This window comes from Mya arenaria, chromosome 11, assembly GCF_026914265.1.
Source record: "Mya arenaria isolate MELC-2E11 chromosome 11, ASM2691426v1".
In the NCBI taxonomy this organism is placed as follows: Eukaryota; Metazoa; Mollusca; class Bivalvia; order Myida; family Myidae; genus Mya; species Mya arenaria.
The window spans coordinates 47,096,561-47,121,288 of NC_069132.1; the positions used below are offsets into that span (position 1 = coordinate 47,096,561).

General features: G+C 37.5%; 1 protein-coding gene across 1 annotated transcript; it reads left to right on the top strand.

Annotated features, from left to right (window-relative positions):
• The first annotated feature begins 211 nt into the window (after window positions 1-211).
• On the top strand, window positions 212-24,728 carry LOC128208592 (spermatogenesis-defective protein 39 homolog). The gene is made up of 8 exons (XM_052912148.1): window positions 212-540; window positions 2,855-2,945; window positions 3,254-3,430; window positions 6,164-6,253; window positions 6,471-6,557; window positions 6,956-7,045; window positions 9,128-9,232; window positions 21,573-24,728. The coding sequence occupies exons 1-8, from the start codon at window positions 212-214 to the stop codon at window positions 21,591-21,593; spliced, it is 990 nt and encodes a 329-aa protein (XP_052768108.1). The 3' UTR covers window positions 21,594-24,728.

Consider the following 24,728-nt stretch of genomic DNA (forward strand, 5'->3'; position numbering starts at 1 on the left):
GCCAAACAAGCAAGACCGAGAATAACCACATGCATATTACCTCCAACGTAGCAGTATCCCTGGACAACAGAAACCAAACAAGCAAGACCGAGAATAACCACATGCATATTACCTCCAACGTAGCAGTATCCCTGGACAACAGAAGCCAAACAAGCAAGACCGAGAATAACCACATGCATGGAGCCAAACAAGCAAGACCGAGAATAACCACATGCATATTACCTCCAACGTAGCAGTATCCCTGGACAACAGAAGCCAAACAAGCAAGACCGAGAATAACCACATGCATATTACCTCCAACGTAGCAGTATCCCTGGACAACAGAAGCCAAACAAGCAAGACCGAGAATAACCACATGCATATTACCTCCAACGTAGCAGTATCCCTGGACAACAGGAGCCAAACAAGCAGGACCGAGAATAACCACATGCATATTACCTCCAACGTAGCAGTATCCCTGGACAACAGAAGCCAAACAAGCAAGACCGAGAATAACCACATGCAACGTAGCAGTATCCCTGGACAACAGGAGCCAAGCAAGCAAGACCGAGAATAACCACATGCATATTACCTCAACGTAGCAGTATCCCTGGACAACAGGAAGCCAAACAAGCAAGACCGAGAATAACCACATGCATATTACCTCCAACGTAGCAGTATCCCTGGACAACAGAAGCCAAACAAGCAGGACCGAGAATAACCACATGCATATTACCTCCAACGTAGCAGTATCCCTGGAGACCAGAAACCAAACAAGCAAGACCGAGAATAACCACATGCATATTACCTCCAACGTAGCAGTATCCCTGGACAACAGAGCCAAACAGCAAGACCGAGAATAACCACATGCATTACCTCCAACGTAGCAGTATCCCTGGACAACAGAAAGCCAAACAAGCAAGACCGAGAATAACCACATGCATAACCTCCAACGTAGCAGTATCCTGGACAACAGAAACCAACAAGCAAGACCGAGAATAACCACATGCATATTACCTCCAACGTAGCAGTACCCTGGACAACAGAAACCAAACAAGCAAGACCGAGAATAACCACATGCATATTACCTCCAACGTAGCAGTATCCTGGACAACAGAACCAAACAAGCAAGACCGAGAATAAAGAGAAATTATATTTTTTGTTAATTATTTCATCTTGTCCAATAAAATTGTACTAAGACTTAGGTCAATTTTTTTTTTTTCTAATTCAGACCTACCGAGCCAAATTTTTATGCCATTGAAGGGTGACAGATAATAAAATTGGACCACCTCTCTGTCTGTTTGTTTGTTTGTTCCCACGTTTTCCTATCAATAACTGAAGAACTCTTGGGCCCAGAATCATGATCTTGAAAAGGTTATTGGAACCAGATTATTGTTATGTCTCCCCCTCTCTGGGGGAGACATATTGTTTTTGCCCTGTCCGTCAGTCCGGTAGTCCGGTAGTCCGGTAGTCCGTCAGTCCGTCCGTACGTCACACTTCGTTTCCGATCGATAACTGGAAAACCGCATGACCTAGGATCACCAAACTTGGTAGGGAGGTTGGTCATGAGGTGTAGAAGATCCCTATTGTTTTTGGGGTCACTAGGTCAAAGGTCAAGGTCGCGGCTACCCCCAATGTAAAAAACATTTCCGCTCAATATCTTGACAATGGTTTGACCTAGGTTCACCAAACTTGGTAGGGAGGTTGGTCATGAGGTGTAGAAGATCCCTAATGTTTTTGGGGTCACTAGGTCAAAGGTCAAGGTCGCGGCGACCCCCAATGTAAAAAACATTTCCGCTCAATATCTTGAGAATGGTTTGACCTAGGTTCACCAAACTTGGTAGGGAGGTTGGTCGTGAGGTGTAGAGGATCCCTATTGTTTTTGGGGTCACTAGGTCAAAGGTCAAGGTCGCGGCGACCCCCAATGTAAAAAACATTTCCGCTCAATATCTTGAGAATGGTTTGACCTAGGTTCACCAAACTTGGTAGGGAGGTTTGTCGTGAGGTGTAGAGGATCCCTATTGTTTTTGGGGTCACTAGGTCAAAGGTCAAGGTCGCGGCGACCCCCAATATAAAAAACATTTCTGCTCAAAATCTTGAGAACGGTTTGACCTAGGTTCACCAAACTTGGTAGGGAGGTTGGTCATGAGGTGTAGAAGATCCCTATTGTTTTTGGGGTCACTAGGTCAAAGGTCAAGGTCGCGGCGACCCCCAATGTAAAAAACATTTCCGCTCAATATCTTGAAAATGATTTGACCTAGGTTCACCAAACTTGGTAGGGAGGTTGATCATGAGGTTTAGAAAACTCCTATATTTTGGGGGGTCACAAGGTCAAAGGTCAACGTCGCTGTGACCTCTAATGTAAAAAAATATTTCCGTGCAATATCAGGAGAATGCTTTGATCTAGGTTCACCAAACTTTGAAGTGAGGTTGGTCATGATGTCTAGTTGATTTTGCAATCAGTTGGTCAAAGGTCAAGGTCACTGACCTTGAGGTGAAGAACCGGTTTCTGCTCAATAACTCAAGAACGTTTACACCCAGGAACTTCATACTTGGTATGCCAGTTAGTCATGACTAGTTGATGGCCCCTATTGATTTTGGGATCCATCATTGATTATTTCTCACCTACGACCACACAATGGGGGAGACATGCGCTTTTTCAAAAAAGCAATCTCTAGTTTTCAAATTGTTTTCATTTTCATTATCATTTCTTTCCTTCTGATTGCATTGAAAACAATGATTTGCCGATCCTCTGCCTAGTTTGATGCATTCATGCTGCACTTGCGATTATTTGTGAAAACAAATTTGAACATTTCAAAAAAGAAGAAAAATATGTGGGAAAAGTTTTAATTAGAATACTGGCTTTATCTTGCAGGGCCCATTTTCAAATGATTCCTGGTCTGGAGCTGGACTCTGGCCTTATACAGCAGAACATCGCCCTATTGCAGCGGCAGAGGCCAGTTGATGTGAGTATTGGGTGATATTTAGGCGTGTTACATACATGTCTTAGTGCTGATGTATTAGGAAGAAAGGTACTTGTGGACTGTAAACTGTTTTGATATTGTGCTGGGATTTCAATTTCAAGGATATTTATGATTCAATGTCATTATGGAATGAAAACTAAATAGTGTGAAAAACTTACTCTGCATACAAGGGATTGTAGCAATTAGTACCATCATTGCCTAACCTCAATAAATCATGGACAGACTTTCTTGAATGTCTGACTTCATTCTCCCCCTCCAAAAATAAATAAAAAAAGTCGCCTCTTTTTTAGGTTGCCGATGATCTCACAGAGAAGGAAGGGCGTCACCTGGTATTCCGACAAAAGCCACGTAAAGCCTCGATCATCAACATGCCTGTGATAACCACCCTGTATTACTGCTGTATGTACCACTATGAGGAACCCGATAACCTCTTTGGGAGCCCTGTAGCTATCCGGAAAGAACATCAGGTACAATAATTGCTTGAGTGAGGAATTGTAGCACATTTTTAAAACATGCGGAGGATAAAGTAGCTTTGTCTGTCTGTCTATATGTATGTCTGACATTCCCTTCATTGTGTTGACTCTGGAACACCTCAGCCGATGGAAGGATTTTAATATAACATGGTACAATTGTTAACCACATCAACCCAACATGCAGAGCACATGTTCAAGGTCAAGCTCACACTAAGAGGTCAAAGGCCAAATAGCCATTTTTCATGTCCGCTGTATGTAAACGTCTTTTGTATTTAAGTTCTACTTTCAGTATGTGATTTCCTTCCAAATTTATACCCCTTCAGGGAATATACATCATTTCCAGCAGTGAAGCCTTGGTGTGTTTTTTTTTTGTGTTTTTTTTTTGGGGGGGGGGGGTTAGAGGTAATCAATTTTGGAAGTTTTAACTCATTTCTAGGGAGGAATATACTTCCAAACTTCTTTTAATGGAATGTATGATTGTATAAGGCATTGGAAGGGGTTTAAATTGTCCTTGTACTCTGCCATACCTGATAACAGCATCAATTTGTGTTTACAAGGTATTTTTAGTGGAGAAAAACAATATGCACAAATCCTTATCAGAAATAATTGAAGTACATGTAGAAAAAGAATGAATCATTAAATGTGCAAAGAAGTAGAAATTATATCTCCAGCTTCTGTCCAAAAGGGGATAACTAAATATAAATTGCAATAATTAACTAAAAAAGCTTGTCACTCTTCATTTATATCTGGTGTTGAATGAGAAGTTTAAAAAAAAGAAGCTATTTTAGGGTGGGTGAATAATTGGTACAGTTGATACATAGTTTGGCTTATTTTATAGGGGTTCTATGCATGTGAAAGTATTTGGAACGACTGCTCACTTTTGAAAGACAATAACATGATTTATTATATGCCTATCATATTCCTTTCCCATATACATCAGTGAAAAAATAACACGCCGTATTGAAAAATCTGTATCATGATACTGTTGTTTTCTGATTCCGTATCATGTGAGTACCATGTGTAATCTAGGAACTACTTTCGCGTTGCTAAAAATAGCGTGACCAAAAAAAACTGGTAAAACATGTAAACTTTTAAATACATTAAACTATCTAACTCTACTTACGTTCCAGAAGCATGTAAATATTCAGGAACATGGTTCTCATGTTCTTCAAAGAACCATTAGGATAAGCACGAAGCAGAGAACACTTCCAATCTAGACAGCTACTTCAGTGAACTAGTTGTTTGCTATTTTGAAGTCCATAAATTGTTGCATTATCCATGTTCACCAATACAAAGAAGAAAGCGAATTCCCGTCATTGATAGTGATAGCAATTGACTTACGAACTTCACTCTGTTCTGCATATTGTGATCGTCATAAAATCCCACGAATATTTACTTTGTTGAAAATGGCCATGTTACGTCTACAGGAAATGACGATAAGTGTGTACTCGTAAAATAAGTACCGTTTTATTTGTTGTTCTTCTTTTGTGCTTTGACAATTAATAATTGTTCTCAGATAAGCAATTTGTTAATTTTGGTAAAACACAAACTATTTTGCTCTTATTTTGCTCAATAAAGTGAATTCTGTAACTGTAAGGCTGTCTGTCAGTGTATGCAGTTTCAGTTGAATCAAAACTTACATGTTTATTGGATAAACCTCTGTTTCCAGGTGAGAAGGGGTCGCTTACCAATATTGGTATTACTTTTGGCTTTGGTTGAGGCATCAGTCGCCTCAGCAAAATCTTTTGTAGACAATAACTTAACTTATTATCCTATCATAATGAGACTTAGTGGCAGTGTTTGTGGACATAAAATATCAGTCAAGTTTGATCCTGGGTAACTCGCATCAATAATTCCAGAGAAATATCCCTTTTATGTTACAAACTAGTAGTTTATGTCTTGTGTAGACAATATCTTCAGTATTTATAACTTAATCACATTGAAACTTGGTGTCAGTGTTTGTAGGCATAATATCTCAGTCAAGTTTGATCAGCTGGTAAAAGGCATCGGTAACTCAATTTAATACAAACATTTTCTCTTTTAAATAACATTTGTTTTATAATTGATTTGACTTAAATGGGAGCTCCAAACAGGCGACACATCCAATTCTGCGGAATTAAAGATTTGTTCTTGGAATTGTCACTGTGAGCCATTGTGTTGCCAGTTGTGGTGGTGGCCTTGTTTTTTGACGTTGGGCAGAAACTTTTAATGTTGGTCTTAACTTGAAACAATCAAGCATTTGGTACACTTGTTCACAATGACAATCTGCATATTTGTAGCAAGCTCCATGACTTTTACTAAAATAGCTGTTGCCTGATTATCATGTTATAATACTATACTAGTGTTGTCATCCACATGCAGTGCTCTTGTCATGTTTTAAAGCAAGGGATGATAATGGTTGTGTTACCCTCAGAAAATGTATTTGAGGAAAAAATCAATTGTCTCCAAAGGTTGGTGTTAGCACTGTAAATTTCATTCCTGTAGCAGAATTTCGCAGGTCATTTATTTGCTCCCCAAACTACTGTCTAGGGCATTCTGTTCTCTTACTTTAAACAAACATTACCAGAGAGAAACATTATACAGCCCTCATCTTTCCATTACTGTTAAGATTTTCAAATTCATGATATGTTGTACCACTGAACTTTGTTCCATCCCTTCACTTTTAAGCACATTTAATGAAGGTGTAACTGATTGAATGTTTGAACCTTAACCTTTTATGTCCTGCAGTTGACGGAAAAGCAGTTTGTGTGGACGGCAATGCGAGCACGTGCAAGTCTACATAAGTGGCAGGATATTGATGCCCTTTTCACAACTAAGGTGTGTGACCTTTGGTACATGTTATTCAATTTCTTCCAAGTGTATGTCTGCGTAATGATAAATGCTTAAATATTTTTTTACTGAACTATAAGGTTGGCGTTGTTTTGATGTAGCTGTAACTCCGAATTGGTTAGTAAAGGAAAAATAGTAATTTCTTAGTGTTGGTTAAGGACCCAGAAGTAAATGTGTTTGAAAATTTATGTTGCTTGCTGTGTAGGGTTGGTTTGGAGGCACCAAGATGAAGAGTGTGATAGGATTTCACCCGGTTACCAGCACACTCCACAGAAATGGTGCCCCTCCTGAGGTATCACCAGATTATAAATGATAGAAATTGTCCTTGTTACCCCGGTACAAAGTGGTTAATTTGCACTAAGGTACCCATAGAAACCTATATAAACTGGTGGGATGGGAATAGATCATGTCTTGCCTTCAATTTATAAAAGTTATTCATTATGAATAATAATATTCAAACATAAAACAATATTTATTTATGACTCTGAATTTCCTGTCATAATTTATGTGCTGCTTTATAGATACACTACTATACAAGAAAGGCTGGAAGTACTGTAGTTTTGTAGTTTTTCAACATTCTGTTTATTTGTGTTCCTGTATTTGTGTTAAGCAAGTTTTGGTTTGGAAAAAATACTTATTCCAAAGTGATAATTAAAAAATAATTTGGAATCAAATCTATTTCTTTTTCAGGTTTTAGGCAAGTACCTGATGTTGATAGATGATGTTGATAGGAGACTGGAACAGGCACACAAACTGCAATGTCCTGATGCAGTAATTGAGGTAAAAGCCATGTTTTAAACACCAATAAAATAGCGTTTTTATTTCGTCTGGTTTTCGAAGAAAAAAAGGTATTATCAAAGCTCATGTGTGCAGCATGGCCTATTATTCTTGCTTTGATAGTTGGTGAGTTTGACCATTTTTTGACTAACAAACAACATGTTTGCTCCACACAGCTTTTGTTTCCCTCATCTTAGTTTGTTAGCTCTGCCAATACACAAAAGGGTGATGATGAGCTACCCTGTTGTAACTGTGCCTCAGCATTTTGCGGGTTAACATCCTACCCAGTCTTTATGGATCGGTCATGTCAAATTAAAAACTAGATTTCTTGGACAAATAATAAAAACAAATCTTGTTCACACCCAATTTTCATGAAACTTTGTCAGAATATGTGTCTGTCAGTGCTCCAGCTAGCCCGTTTTTCAATGGCGCAGCGCCCGTGCCCCTTTTCTTACCGCCCTGCCCCTTTTTTGAGTACTGCCCTTTTCACAAATGCTCTATTAGCGCTAATTATCCCGTTAGTGCCCTTTTTACTATTGAAATCATTATTAAAGATCGGCAGCCGCTGTCATAATTGAGACAAATTACGTAATATTTATGATAATAGTGTTCCCGCTAGGTGTCACCATGCTGCCCCATTGCCGACTGCTTAAAATATGCCGTACTGCCCTTTCATCTTCCCATGTGTCTTGTCCAAGTCATATGACAGCTAATTGTGTATTTGTGTAGTGAGCAGACGACATGTGTTTTCATAACCGGTCATCTTTTAATCCGATAATTAGGAAAAGCCAAATAGGGAACATCGGCAGGAGGCGGAGCTATTGAAAACCAGCCAATCAGAATATACATTGAGAACTCGTTTATTCAATGATGAAAGTTCGTAAAATGCGATAGAAAATGTGAGGGGATGGTGAAAAATGTTGTCAAGCACAATTAAATATTTTTAAATAATTGTTTATTGTATTGTACAGACGAGACTCGCCATTTTAAACAGTGTTGATTTGAAGCAGGCGGTCATTGCCGATTTATAAACACAGGAAAAGTGGCGCTAACACAATCAAATACATCACTTATTCAGTAAATGTTTTGAAAGTTTATTTGTAAAATATTGATGATGAAAATTTCTTTGTAACCCACAAAAATATGTTGATGCTTTATCTTTACCTATCATGTCCACGATCTTGTCAAAATTCGCCGAAACCGCCATTTTGTCAGACCGAATTTAGGAGTTATTTTATCAATGTTTTATGTTTTATAAGTGACTTTTTAAGAAAGGGCAGTGATTTTAATTGTCATTTTATTCTAAAACATGAGCATATTAAACATTATTTTACCAAAGACAATTAAATAACAGCCAGACTGAATGTAACATTCGTACCCAATCCTGAACGTACCAAATTAAGATTCGTCCCTTACATTTTTTTTGTGTGTATTTATTTATTTGATTGCTTCAAATGTTTAACTGTCTTTGTTTTTTTCTTCATTTTACATGATTTTTAGGAGATATATGTGACATTGCACTAAAGAAGACCTCAGTCAAGTACAATCACACTATACCACAGACAATAAGACAAATTTTAATTTTGATATTAAAACACACCCTTCTAAATTTTGAGAAAAAGCCCCATTTTGTTCAAGTCTGAAAATCATGGAAAATGATTTAAAATGAGTATGAAAACAAAACAAATTCTAGGGTGAGACCTCCCCCCCCCCCCCCAGAAAAAAAACCCTTGTGACAGGGGTGGACTCCTCCCACAACTACCCCCAATCGCCCCTACACGACTCATGTAGCTTGCCCTTTTCAGAACTCCACCCTGCCCTTTTCAAATCCTGGCTGGAGCACTGTCTGTGCAGTCCATGTTAAATTTAAGTCATCTGGTCCAAAAAAAGGTCACTGAGTCAAATGTTCATAATAATCATGTAACCATTCTATGAAAAAACATATTTTGTATCCACATGTTTGTCTTGACTGAAGTAATGCTCATTTTTCCACTTAGTGCTCACTCATTGATATTAAATATTTATCTTACTGAAGAATAATTCTGTATTTAATTTACACATATTCATACATTTTGCGAGTTTCAGACATACCAGGTGCAAAGGAACCGTGCAGCCTTAGAACAATATTTCCACAAGCTGAAGCCCCAATCCCGGGAATGGTTTGTGGCCGGCGGAGTCCTTAAAGATCAGGTAGGTATCATCAAGGGATTTAAGAAATTGTTACAAGTTCGGGGTCAAAGGCCATGTTTTAGCCATTTTTGTGTTGAAATAGTTATGTATGCAAAGATGTTGACATTGAAACTATCTAACTAAAACTAACTAAGGTCAAATAGCCATTTTCCACTCTAAAAGGCATAACTTCATAACCGCTTGAGAGGGAAGAGAGAATTTGCAACAAATGTTTGCCACTTTGAGACGATGTGCAGAGCGCCTGTTCCAGCCACATTCTTTCAAGGTTAAGGCCATACACACAAGATGTATGTAGAAAAAACTTTATCATTACATTTAGACTATGCAGATATTGTAAAAAGTAAGGTATCGTTATATTAAGCTATTTTTTTACAATCAATTGACTAAAGAACCACTGTGAGGTTGACGTCATAATTTCTCAACAACTCATTCAATTTTTATAGCAGTTTCAGAACAGACGTTTTGCTACTGTAAATTAGTGCAACTTTTTATAAACCTGTTAATAGAATGGGTTGTATTATAGCTTCACCTGCGGTATACAGGCGGGCGGATCATTGCTCAAGTCACTCAAGAGTTATCGCATTATAGAAATCACCTCAAATCGGTCTTGTCCGAACAATAACTTTAGAAGCCTTTGTCAAATCATCACTATTTTTTTTTCAGAATGTGTAGGAATAGAATATCTCTGTCAGGTTTGATAACCAGCCATATCGTCTCAGTCACTCCAGAGTTATGACCCTTGAATTGGCAAAAACTGAATTTACAGTATCTGGTCTCTAAATTTGGCTTAACCCAATTTGAAATTTGGTTGTACACCACTTATCACCAAACTTGGTGTCCTTAGATAGATACAAAAAATGGTAATTTTACTTTAATATAAGACCAAATTACTGCAAATGTACATAACTGATGCTTACTGAACACCTTTATTGTAGTTTTTTTTTTAGTTTTACCCTTGTTATTTGTTACACTCAGTTTGATTAATGTTTGCTGATCCTCAGTGCAAAACAATACCATTAATCAGTAAAGACCTCCACAGGTTTGCTTCAAAATCCATTATTGGTATGATACGCTTTAAATCTGATGTCTTCCAAATATTCATGAAATGTTGTCAGTACACATTTAAGATGGAAGGCGACTATGATTTTTTTTTGAGTTACTGTCTGAAAATTGGTATACGAATAGAAGAGCATATGCCCAGTTAGGGACTGTTTTTACTTTTTCAATATTCGGAACAGTTTTGAAACTACAAGTCTTCAAAATATGCCACTGACGTCAATTTTGAGACGTCTGTCATATTTTTGCGTTCCAGCTACAATAACCGATATTTTCATCAATTCTTCGTTTACAGCTATGGAATTTCAACGTCAAGTATGTCTTGTGAAAACGTTCACGCTCATATATTTTTCTTTCTCTTGTTGAACGTCATTGTTTCTAAATTCGTCTATAACGTCATTTTTTGCGGGAAAAACTGCGTCGGGTTTCGCTGAAAAAAGTGCGCCTTTCTTTAATTCTTGAAAAAACTGCTCGTTTAATTTTTGATTTTTTTAAATACATGTATTCAATGTTTTATTACAAATCGCATGATATCAAGAAAAGGGTACCTCACCGACTTCGTTTTTGCGCAGTATCAAATAATCTAACCCCTATACCTGTTTCTTTTTCAATACGTAGTGTATTTAAACGTTTAGCATGACATTAATCAAATTGCGGCTATTTTAATGAGAGGGTTTCTTAATTATTAAGCAATCTCATTTGTCGAATTATAATATTTTGATTATACACATCAATAATCGTTCCAGTCACTATGCTATGACCTGTGACTATGCTGATTAGTGCTCTGTTTTTTTTATTAGCTCACCTGTCACATAGTGACAAGGTGAGCTTTTGTGATCACAATTTGTCCGGCGTCCGTCGTCCGTCTGTCCGTCGTCCGTCCGTAAACTTTTACTTTAAACGACATCTCCTCATAAACCGCTTAGCCAATTTCATCCAAACTTCACAGGAATGTTCCTTGGGTGGTCCCCTTTGAAAATTGTTCAAAGAATTGAATTCCATGCAGAACTCTGGTTGCCATGGCAATGGAAAGGAAAAACTTCTCCCAAACCACAAGGCTTAGGCCGTTGATATATGGTAGGTAGGATCACCAAATGGTCCTCTACCAAGATTGTTCAAATTATGGCCCTTGGGTCAAAATTGGCCCCGCCCCGGGGGGTCATGGGTTTTCTCTATATGTTTATAGTGAAAACTTAAAAAATCTTCTCCTCTGAACTTACTTGGCCTAGAGCTTAGATATTTGTCATGATTCATCGTCTAGTGGACCTCTACAAAGTTTGTTCAAATTATGGCCCTGGGGTCAAAATTGGCCCCGCCCCGGGGGGTCATGGGTATGCTCTATATGTTTATAGTTAAAACTTCAAAAATCTTCTCCTCTGAACTTACTTGGACTAGAGCTTAGATATTTGTCATGAATCATCGTCTAGTGGACCTTTACAAAGATTGTTCAAATTATGGTCTTGGGGTCAAAATTGGCTCCGCCCCGGGGGGTCAAAATTGGCTCCGCCCCGGGGGGTCATGGGTTTTCTCTCTATGTTTGTAGTTAAAACTTCAAAAATCTTCTCCTCTGAACTTACTTGGACTAGAGCTTAGATATTTGGCATGATTCATCGTCTAGTGGACCTCTACAAAGATTGTTCAAATTATGGCCTTGGGGTCAAAATTGGCCCCGCCCCAGGGGGTCATGGGTATACTTGATATGTTTATAGTTAAAACTTCAAAAATCTTCTCCTCTTAACTTACTTGGACTAGAGCTTAGATATTTGGCATGATTCATCGTCTAGTGGACCTTTACAAAGATTGTTCAAATTATGGTCTTGGGGTCAAAATTGGCTCCGCCCCGGGGGGTCAAAATTGGTTCCGCCCCGGGGGGTCATGGGTTTTCTCTATATGTTTGTAGTTAAAACTTCAAAAATCTTCTCCTTTGAACTTACTTGGACTAGAGCTTAGATATTTGGCATGATTCATCGTCTAGTGGACCTCTACAAAGATTGTTCAAATTATAGCCTTGGGGTCAAAATTGGCCCCGCCCCAGGGGGTCATGGGTATACTTGATATGTTTATAGTTAAAACTTCAAAAATCTTCTCCTCTTAACTTACTTGGACTAGAGCTTAGATATTTGGCATGATTCATCGTCTAGTGGACCTCTACAAAGATTGTTCAAATAATGGCCTTGGGGTCAAAATTGGCCCCGCCCCGGGGGGTTAGGGTATTCTCTATATGTTTATAGTGAAAACTTCAAAAATCTTCTCCTTTGAACTTACTTGGACTAGAGCTTAGATATTTGGCATGATTCATCGTCAAGTGGACCTCTACAAAGATTGTTCAGATTATGGCCTTGGGGTCAAAATTGGCCCCGCCCCGGGGGGTCATGGGTATACTTGATATGTTTATAGTGAAAACTTCAAAAATCTTCTCCTCTTAACTTACTTGGACTAGAGCTTAGATATTTGGCATGATTCATCGTCTAGTGGACCTCTACAAAGATTGTTCAAATTATGGCCCTGTGGTCAAAATTGGCCCCGCCCCTGGGTGGTCATGGGTTTTCTCTATATGTTTATATTAAAAAAAATCAAAAATCTCCTCTGAACTTACGTTGCTTAGAGCTTAGATATTTGGCTTGATTCATCGTCTAGTGGACCTCTACAAAGATTGTTCAAATTATGGCCTTGGGGTCAAAATTGGCCCCGCCCAGGGGGGTTAGGGTATTCTCTATATGTTTATAGTTAAAACTTCAAAAATCTTCTCCTCTGAACTTACTTGGACTAGAGCTTAGATATTTGGCATGATTCATCGTCTAGTGGACCTCTACAAAGATTGTTCAAATTATGGCCTTGGGGTCAAAATTGGCCCCACCCCCTCGGGGGTCATGGGTTTTCTCTATATGTTTATAGTGAAAACTTCAAAAATCATCTCCTCTGAACTTACGTGGCTTAGAGCTTAGATATTTGGCATGATTCATTGTCTAGTGGACCTCTACAAAGTTTGTTCAAATTATGGCCCTAGGGTCAAAATTGGCCACACCCCGGGGCTGATGGGTTTTCTCTATATGTGTTATAGTGAAAACTTAAAAAATCTTCTCCGAACTCACAAAGACAAGTAACGTCTTAATTTAAACTGGATAACATATTTAGTACACATACCAATTTTCAATATGGGCCACATACAACAATTAATAACAAATATACATATATAGATACACACGTAAAATCAAGTAGTGACAAGAGCTTAGATATTTGGCATGATATATCATCTAGTTGACTTGTACCAATATTGTTCAATCTTTGGCCCTGGGGTCAAAAAATGGCCCCACCCGGGCGGTCATGGGTTTCCTTATATATGTATATGATGAAAACTTAAAAAATCTTCTTCTCCGAAACCAAAAGGCGAAGGCCTTAGATATTTGGTATGAAGCATTGTTTATCGGACCACTATTAAGATTGTTCAAACTTTAGCCCTGGGGTCAAAATTGGCCACGCCCCGTGTTCATAGGCTTGGGTTTTCAATATTTTTATATAGTCTTATATAATAAAACTTTAAAAATCCTCTTCTCCAAAATATAAGACCAAGAGCTTTCATATTTGGTATATAGTGTTACCTAGTGGACCTACACCAAAGGTATTCAAATTATTGTCCCGGGGTCAAATTGGCCTTGCTCAGAGGTCATTTGTTTTTACATTGTCTTGTCACTTAAACATCTTTTCCTCTGAAAGTAAAGGTCAGAATGACTCCATACTTGATATGTAGCATCCTTACATGGTCCTCTCTCAACTTTGTTCAAATGGTTTTGTTTGGCCCCTTTTAGGGTTCACCAGAGCAAAAAATAGAAAAACCTTTAAACAACTTGATCTTATTAACTGCTTGATGGATCTTCAATTCTGAAGCATCCTAGCATGGGCCTCTGTCAGGTCTTTTCAAATAATTTTGTTTGACCCCTTTTAAGGGCCACCAGAGCTAAAATTAGTAAAAAAAACTTAACATTTTCTTCGCATGAACCCCTTGATAGATCTTCAGCAAATTTGGTTTGAAGTGTCCTTGCATGGACCTCTCTTAAATTTGTTCACATAATTTTGTTTGGCCCAGTTGCCATGGCAACCTAAAGGAAAATGTCAACAATTGGTTATAATCATCTTCTTCTCCTAAACCGCTTTGACAATTTTGATGAAACTTCATAGGAATGATCCTTGGATGGTGCTTTTTCAAAATTGTTCAAAGAAATTAATTCCATGTAGAACTCTGGTTGACATGGCAACCTAAAGGAAAAGTGTCAACAATTGGTTACAATCATCTTCTTCTCCTAAACCACTTGGACAATTTTGATGAAACTTCATAGGAATGATCCTTGGTTGGTGCTTTTTCAAAATTGTTCAAAAAAATTAATTCCATGCAGAACTCTGGTTGCCATGGCAACCTGAAGGAAAATATAGGCTGTCGTGTCCGTGCTGTGACTTACTGTTATATGGACAGATTTTAAAATGACTTGCCATATGTTTTCGACATACCAAGACAACGTGTCGTGTGCATGACCCATGTCCCTACCTCTAAGGTGAAAGATACACTAAGTGTTTATTCACAATGAAATGCTGAATATGAGGACATAAAGAGTGTTGGCTGTCATTTAGTATGATTGTTTTTTTTTCTATGCTCAGAGGCAATTTAATATAACTTGCAATATGTATTTGACACATAAAGGCAAGATCAACTTTTTATGTACTTGTTCATAGATCAATGTCACATTGGAGGGCATTTGTCACATACTTTGACAGCTCTTGTTCAATATTCTTTGAGAAACAAGCTATATTAATAACAAAGGTTAAACTCTTTTACTCAGGTGAGCGATTTAGGGCCATCATGGCCCTCTTGTATAATTATACATCTACAGTAATAACACAACAACAAACGGTTCTACTACTTTATTAGTTACCAAATCCTTTAATAAGTATCGGTAGAGATCTGCAGTTATAATGCTCTAAACTAAGCAAAAGTATAGTAAATCCAGTGTGTGACACTCATTTCATACACAAAATATAACTTACAAACCAAAAAATGATAATCGACAGAAATCTGTATTGTAATAAGCACAAACGGATCCCGGCAGTAGAGGGGGTGCAGCCCCCCCCCCCCCCCCTTAAAATCATCCAAGTTTTCTTCTGTATGTCACTATCGGAGAAAAATGTAATAGTATACAGATCTATAAAATACGTGACTATAGAGTTCAGTGTCTTGAATCTAGGTTTGATGTAGTCAATCGGTTATCGTTGAATAAAAGCATATACAATTAATAAATTCCACTTATATTGGTAACCATATTATTGACTAAGTTTGGTAGTGAATATAACTCTTGAACATTTTCAACGAGGGTCATTTGTTACGCAACGGTTTGGGGAGGGTGGGGGATGGTCAGTTCTTGACGTTAAAAAATGATCGGTCATTCTTTGAACAGAAAGAAAATGACTCATGTGGTCAATATATAACGGGGTCAATCGGCGTTAATTTAAAACACGCTAAAATTTTAAAGTGAAACTCTTATTCAAATCAATTTCCACATGTATAACAAACACTTATTTTGACTGATAAACCCTTACTTCTTACTAAATAATAAACTCATACAAAATATTATTTACTGATTACAAGATTGTAACTGTTTATTTCATAGTAGAAAGTGCAAAAATGAATCTTTTTTTTTTTTGGTGAATGCTAAAGAATTTACTATGGTCTCATATTTCTTTCAAATTAAACTTGGTATTCTTCATAAGAACCATTGTTTTCGATGTGTATTTATTCTTAAAGGCATATTAAAACAATAGTATAAGTTGTGGTAAATCGTATTTGTGTTTAATACTTGTGTTTGCACTGATTGTAAATGATCACATTGAATTGTTTCTATTATCTCATCTTATTAAGGGTTGTTATAGCTCACACAAATGCACTCACATGAACGCACGTATACGCCCACATACTCGTACATGCACGCACGCCCATACACACGAACACGCACACACACACACTATGATAAAATATATGTTCCAAATGGCTCAAATGATGATCTTAAAGTTCATGTTTTAGTGCAGTAAAATGTTTAATTTTGTTAATCAATGCATTGTTTGTTTTAATCCATAACGAGATATTTTGTTTTCCTGACTTTACCACACAATCAAAGCTTCTCCTGCGTTCAAGCAACTTCATGAGAAAACTTTCGGCGATGCATTCAATGCCCATGATACAGAAGCCAACATAGCTACCTTATCCCTCACTCAATGTCCCTGCCGTGCGTATTGTACATGCGGGCGTGCGTGTGTGTGTGCGCGCTCGCGCGAGCGTGTGTACATACATGCCTGCGTGTGAAAGCATACATGTGTGTGACAGCGTGTGTGTGCGTGTGTATGGGCGTGCGTATGATCGTGTGTGTGTGCGTGTGCGCGAGCGTGTGCGCATATATGTATGCATGTGCACTCGTGCTTGAGTGTGGTATGGTGTGTGGGGTGCGTTTTTACGCGTGCGTACGTGTACGTTTTGTGCAAGTGTTTGTATGTAAGCTATAACAACCCTTAACAAAATGAGCTTATAGTAACTATTTAAAGATGCACACTTACTCTCCCATCTCAACTCAACTCAATATCTTAATTTTCCCCATGGCTGGACATATTCATAATATATCCAAACATTGATAGACATAGAACATAAATAATATTATATACAATAATAGTACAGTTTAAAATTATAGCATATTGTTGTCAAAATATTTATATAGGTAGGATATAGCTATATATAAGTATAAATAAAAAGCTTACATTCTACATGCAAATAAAATAAGTCTATTTGACTTCCATGATAGTAAGGTCGTGTGTGATCTGACGCTTGGATGCAGAAATCTTGTCGAAAACAAAGGTTCTTATGAGAAATACCGAGTTGATTTGAAAGAAATGAGCATAAAACATGGTATTTTTACATTATGAGATTAGAGTAGACCACAGTAAATATTTTAGCATTCACCAATAATTTATTGTTTTTGTGCATTCTGTTATTAAACATGCGGTTAAAATCTTGTAACCAGTATTTAATATTTTCCATAAATGCATAATTGGGTAAGAAGTTAGTTTTATTAGACTAAATTGATCTTGTTATAAATGTTTATGCATGGATTTTGGATAAGCATGTCACTTTAACTATAGTTCATTTATAATCAGTGCTTTAATTATTTAATAATGTTAACTATTCGGAATTCAACAGAAGAAAACAATGTTGAATTATCAATTTAACTAAGATTAACAACTGTTATATGTTATTGATCAGTGGTTTATTCAAAACTAAGCTTTTATTAGCGTAAATAATAGTACGATTTACGTCATGCTAAACGTTTTATAACAATACGTAATGAAAAAGAAACAGGTGTAGGGGTTAGATTATTTGATACTGCGCAAAAAACGAAGTCGGTGAGGTACCCTTTTTTTGATATCAGGCGATTTGTAATAAAACATTGAATACATGTATTTAAAAAAATCAAAAATTAAACAAGCAGTTTTTCAAGAATTAAAGAAAGGCGTACTTTTTTCAGCGAAACATGACGCCGTTTTTCCCGCGAAAAATGACGTTAAAGACGAATTTTAAATAAATAACGTAAAACAAGAGAACGACAAATATATGTGCGCGAAAGTTTTCACAAGACACACTTGAGGTTTAAATTTCTTAGCGGTAAACGAAGAATTGGTGAATCTATCGGTTATTGTAGCTGGAACGCAAAAATATGAGAGAAGTCTCGAAATTGACGTCAGTGGTATATTTTGAGGAGTCATAGTTTCAAAACTGCATATGCTCTTCTATTCGTATACCAATTATCAGACAGTAACTCGAAAAAAAATTCATAGTCGCGTTCCACCTTAAGGCAAATGCTGAAATATTAAAACATGCGCTCATTTTTGTGTTGAAAAAATATCATAATAATGCAACATCAAAAGAAATATTTGCTCTAAAGTTTCAACTGTGCCACAAACTGTCACACATGGACACAGAAATATGCACTGTTAAAAATGAATTTTAGGTAATTAAGATAAAACATCAGGATTGGGTATGGTAGAAAGTCAATCATTTGCTCCCAAAGTCAGCAATAATTATACCCCCACAAACGAAGTTTGAGGGGGTATATAGGAGTGAGCTTGTCGGTCTGTCGGTAGGTCGGTCTGTCTGTCGGTCGGTCTGTCGGTTTTCATGGTTTCCGGATGATAACTCATGAAAGGCTAGACAGATTTGAAAATTTTTTAGTACACAGGTGTAACATCAGAAGATACAGGTCAAGTTCGATATTGGGGCTGGTGGGGCCAAGGTCAAGGTCACTGTTACTAAAAATAGAAAAACGGTTTCCGGACGATAACTCATGAAAGGCTTTACAGATTTGAACAATTTTTGGTACACAGGTGTAACATCAGAAGATACAGGTCAAGTTCGATATTGGGGCTGGTGGGGCCAAGGTCAAGGTCAGTGTTACTAAAAATAGAAAAACGGTTTCCGGACGATAACTCATGAAAGGCTAGACAGATTTGAACAATTTTTGGTACACAGGTGTAACATCAGAAGATACAGGTCAAGTTCGATATTGGGCCTGGTGGGGCCAAGGTCAAGGTCATTGTTACTAAAAATAGAAAAACAGTTTCCGGACGATAACTCATGAAAGGCTAGACAGATTTGAACAATTTTTGGTACACAGGTGTAACATCAGAAGATACAGGCCAAGTTCGATATTGGGGCTGGTGGGGCCAAGGTCAAGGTCACTGTTACTAAAAATAGAAAAACAGTTTCCGGACGATAACTCATGAAAGGCTAGACAGATTTGAACAATTTTTGGTACACAGGTGTAACATCAGAAGATACAGGTCAAGTTCGATATTGGGGCCAAGGTCAAGGTCACTGTTACTAAAAATAGAAAAACGTTTTCCGGACAATAACTCATGAAAGGCTAGACATATTTGAACAATTTTTGGTACACAGGTGTAACATCAGAAGATACAGTTTGGTACACAGGTGTAACATCAGAAGATATAGGTCAAGTATGATATTGGGGCTGGTGGGGCCAAGGTCAAGGTCACTGTTTCTTAAAATAGAAAAACGGTTTCTGGATGATAACCCATGAAAGGCTTGACAAATTTGAACAATATTTGGTACACAGGTGTAACATCAGAAGATACAGGTCAAGTTCGATATTGGGGCTGGTGGGGCCAAAGTCAAGGTCACTGTTACTAAAAATAGAAAAACGGTTTCCGGACGATAAATCATGAAAGGCTTGACAGATTTGAACAATTTTTGGTACACAGGTGTTACATCAGAAGATACAGGTCAAGTTCGATATTGGGGCTGGTGGGGCCAAGGTCAAGGTCACTGTTACTTAAAATAGAAAAACGGTTTCCGGACAATAACTCATGAAAGGCTAGACAGATTTGAACAATTTTTGGTACACAGGTGTAACATCAGAAGATTCAGGTCAAGTTCGATATTGGGGCTGGTGGGGCCAAGGTCAAGGTCACTGTTACTTAAAGTAGAAAAACGGTTTCCGGACGATAACTCATGAAAGGCTAGTTTTTCTTGTCAGCAGTGTAACTTCTAAATTACTCAACAGATTTAAATAAAACAATTCATGCATGATAAAATAAGATGCAGTGTGCAGTAACCTTGGAGTTATGGCCTCTTTTCAAAGGAATGGTTTGCCATTCCTGTGTCCAGGCGGCATTTGGGGGTATTCGTCACTCCTGTGACAGCTCTAGTTGAGTGTGATTTTTAAAAAATTGGTTATAGCTAGTAGTAAAATCATGTAAGAACTTTCATTTGAATTTCCATTAATTTGGGAAAATTACTTAAATCGTTTTAACCCATTATGTCTCTGTCAATGGATATTTTTGGTAATATCTTGGACATGTTCAATAACTAGCCAAATCACTGTAGTCACACCAGAGTAAATGCCCTTTAATTATAGAAATTACCTAAAATAGCTCTTGTCTGATTAATAACTTTACAAGCATTTGTGGAATCAACACCAAATTTTGTCAGAATGTGTATGGGCATATTATCTCAGACAAGTTTGATAACTAGCAAATTTGCTGCAGTCACCTGAGAGTTATTTCCCTTTAACTATAGAAATGTCTATAGCTCCATTTAAGTTTTACACAGGTGAGTGATATAGAGCCATCTTGGCCCTCTTGTTTACCTCTACTGGTTAAAGGTTAAAGGCCACAAGAGATTATGCGATGTCCGTTGTCCATTGTCCATGCCTCTGTCTGTAATCAATTGCTTGTGAACGTGATACAGTCTTTAGTTTTGATTGTATCTTAATCAAACTTATACAGTAGTTAGATATCAATGAGAGCTCAGTTCTTTTCTTAAACCAGCCAGATCCACCCTTTCTATGACTGGATAAGGGTTTTTGAAATGCTGCAACCCAAGCAAAAGTATTTCTAAGGGAAAAAAACTATGTACAGAGAATTTTGTATTATGGTAGGAGCTCTTTCTTTTTGCCTGAAATGCTGCATATTTTGTAAGGGAGACAACTTTGTACAGAATTGTGTATTATTGTAATAGTTCTCGCCCTTAATGAAACTTATGGTTCATTGATTGCTTTCCTTTGAATTTGAGGTTCAGTATATTACCAAAAATGTCATGCCAGAAATAATAGGCCCTCATGGGCCTCTTGTTTTTTATGCTCTGGTATATTTTTGGCTCTAGTAATAATTTTCTTTAGAAAATTGAGCAATGACATTTATCAAAATAACGCATCAGAGAATGTGCTTTTTAAAAGAGTAAATCATTAGTAATTTTGAATCAATACCATGCTGTAATGTGGACAATTAGATGAGGTTGAGATTGAAAAATGACTTAAGTATTTTCTTGATATTGGCCAGGGCTTAATAGAGTTATGGCCTTTGACTTACCAAAAAATGGTATGAAAAATATTTTGTTGCAGCATGTATCACCATATGTATTGCACCTACACACTTGAAACATCATAGGAAATGTTGGTCAGCATGGGCTATTGTTTATCTCTTATTTCTCTCACATTTCTCTCTGTCAAGAGTTGTGGCCCTTGGTTTAGAAAAAATAGTCTGACATAGCACCTAAAGTCTCAACAGTTATCCATTCCTGTGTGCAGGCATCTTTCTGGGGGTTTTCATCACAAGAGTGATGGCTGTTAATCATTTTGGGTCAGAAGTAACAATTTCTGATTTGTGCTTCCTTTTCTTCTTAATTAAACTAACACTAGCCTTGTTTTAATGATGTTGATATAATTATGCTCTGTTTCAGAATATAAAATGGAAGGCATGATTTGATGATGGTCGAGGGCAGTGTTACTGGCGGTCTGTGATGATAACGGCTCAACCATTCCAGGAAAAATATTATTGCAATGATTGTTAAATCAATCAGTCACATTCATCTGCTAATGTGGCCAAATAACCGGAGTTAGAAAGCTTTGTTATATTCTTTGGGGATTGAGTATCTGTTCCAAATGTCGAGCTTTTTTTTTCTGCATCGCAATGTTTTACCTTGTTGGAAAATGCTCTTGTCATAATTTGTTGGTTCAGTCAAACTTTGACTCTGCAGTGCGACCCTAGTGCACTAACTGGAAACGTGGACATGGAAATACGCTCAACAAAATTAATTAAGGATCAATTATATAATTTTTGAAATATTTATAAAGAGCATTAACAACTGACATCTGACAAAGGTCTATTGGGATGTGGCTTACAGAAATATGTGTCAAAAAAATTTAAGGGTACAAGTGTTACCTGGTAAATGTGAAACTGAATGTAAAACTGAATGTGAAACTGCATTTGAAAAACAGTTGTTTAAATAAGTGACCCTTAATTAATTGATTGAGTGTAGTAGGCGCTTCATGAGTTCTTGCATCCGGTTTTTGTGCTGTTTTTATAACATATTGGTTTGTGTAAACAAGCTTATGTTTTATCAACAATAAACGTAGAGCAATTGAGTTGGAAGGATGATTACAGGCAGTGATGTATTTGGTTGGAAGGATGATTACAGGCAGTGCTGTATTTGGTTGGAAGGATGATTACAGGCAGTGCTATATTTGGTTGGAAGGATGATTACAGGCAGTGCTGTATTTGGTTGGAAGGATGATTACAGGCAGTGATGTATTTGGTTGGAAGGATGATTACAGGCAGTGCTATATTTGGTTGGAAGGATGATTACAGGCAGTGCTATATTTGGTTGGAAGGATGATTACAGGCAGTGATGTATTTGGTTGGAAGGATGATTACAGGCAGTGCTGTATTTGGTTGGAAGGATGATTACAGGCAGTGATGTATTTGGTTGGAAGGATGATTACAGGCAGTGCTATATTTGGTTGGAAGGATGATTACAGGCAGTGCTATATTTGGTTGGAAGGATGATTACAGGCAGTGATGTATTTGGTTGGAAGGATGATTACAGGCAGTGCTGTATTTGGTTGGAAGGATGATTACAGGTAGTGATATATTTGGTTGGAAGGATGATTACAGGCAGTGATGTATTTGGTTGGAAGGATGATTACAGGCAGTGATGTATTTGGTTGGAAGGATGATTACAGGCAGTGATGTATTTGGTTGGAAGGATGATTACAGGCAGTGATGTATTTGGTTGGAAGGATGATTACAGGCAGTGCTATATTTGGTTGGAAGGATGATTACAGGCAGTGCTATATTTGGTTGGAAGGATGATTACAGGCAGTGTGTATTTGGTTGGAAGGATGATTACAGGCAGTGATGTATTTGGTTGGAAGGATGATTACAGGCAGTGTGTATTTGGTTGGAAGGATGATTACAGGCAGTGATGTATTTGGTTGGAAGGATGATTACAGGCAGTGCTATATTTGGTTGGAAGGATGATTACAGGCAGTGCTGTATTTGGTTGGAAGGATGATTACAGGCAGTGATGTATTTGGTTGGAAGGATGATTACAGGCAGTGATGTATTTGGTTGGAAGGATGATTACAGGCAGTGCTGTATTTGGTTGGAAGGATGATTACAGGCAGTGCTGTATTTGGTTGGAAGGATGATTACAGGCAGTGATGTATTTGGTTGGAAGGATGATTACAGGCAGTGATGTATTTGGTTGGAAGGATGATTACAGGCAGTGCTATATTTGGTTGGAAGGATGATTACAGGCAGTGATGTATTTGGTTGGAAGGATGATTACAGGCAGTGATGTATTTGGTTGGAAGGATGATTACAGGCAGTGATGTATTTGGTTGGAAGGATGATTACAGGCAGTGTGTATTTGGTTGGAAGGATGATTACAGGCAGTGCTATATTTGGTTGGAAGGATGATTACAGGCAGTGCTATATTTGGTTGGAAGGATGATTACAGGCAGTGATGTATTTGGTTGGAAGGATGATTACAGGCAGTGCTATATTTGGTTGGAAGGATGATTACAGGCAGTGATGTATTTGGTTGGAAGGATGATTACAGGCAGTGCTGTATTTGGTTGGAAGGATGATTACAGGCAGTGCTATATTTGGTTGGAAGGATGATTACAGGCAGTGATGTATTTGGTTGGAAGGATGATTACAGGCAGTGCTATATTTGGTTGGAAGGATGATTACAGGCAGTGATGTATTTGGTTGGAAGGATGATTACAGGCAGTGCTATATTTGGTTGGAAGGATGATTACAGGCAGTGCTATATTTGGTTGGAAGGATGATTACAGGCAGTGATGTATTTGGTTGGAAGGATGATTACAGGCAGTGATGTATTTGGTTGGAAGGATGATTACAGGCAGTGATGTATTTGGTTGGAAGGATGATTACAGGCAGTGATGTATTTGGTTGGAAGGATGATTACAGGCAGTGTGTATTTGGTTGGAAGGATGATTACAGGCAGTGATATATTTGGGTGGAATGCTCATGTTATGTAGAGTTAGAGTGTTGGCGCCTGCTCATGTGATGTAGAGATATAGAGTGTTTGCACATGCTCATTTCATTTTTATCATGGGAAACATGTATGTTGTTATTTTTATTTTATTACCTGTGCAATATTGTAAAACAATATGGATTAAATCCTGTTGTTTTGAATATGATGTATCGTTAGTGAACTAGATAATCTATTAATTTATTTTTTATCCTGTTTATACCTGTTCAAAAGACCCTTTTCATGTAATTGTGATATAGGTACATGTAGTAACAAAGTTGGGCAAGGAACCAGCTTATAACTTCTCAGTAATGCATGTTATTGCCATAAAGATTTGTGATGGCCATTACCAAGCACAAACAAGTCTTATACTCTCTTACTTCTATTTGTATATTTTCTATGCCATTCTTGAATATGTTGTATTTTCCTGACTTTATATGTCTACATATGTATCAGCTAACTAGTTATGACACCTTTTCAGGCTTTTGTTTCCAAGTCAATTAAAGGCTTTAGTTGACATTGTAGCATAAATCAGAATAAATAAATAAAAACAAA

What these genes read in the sequence shown, in the direction of transcription:
- LOC128208592 (XM_052912148.1), top strand. Translation starts at nt 212, where the DNA reads ATGCATATTACCTCCAACGTAGCAGTATCCCTGGACAACAGAAGCCAA. An exon ending in ATGCCCTTTTCACAACTAAG is followed by an intron (nt 6,254 to 6,470) that starts GTGTGTGACCTT and finishes CTTGCTGTGTAG; the next exon opens with GGTTGGTTTGGAGGCACCAA. An exon ending in GTCCTGATGCAGTAATTGAG is followed by an intron (nt 7,046 to 9,127) that starts GTAAAAGCCATG and finishes TGCGAGTTTCAG; the next exon opens with ACATACCAGGTGCAAAGGAA.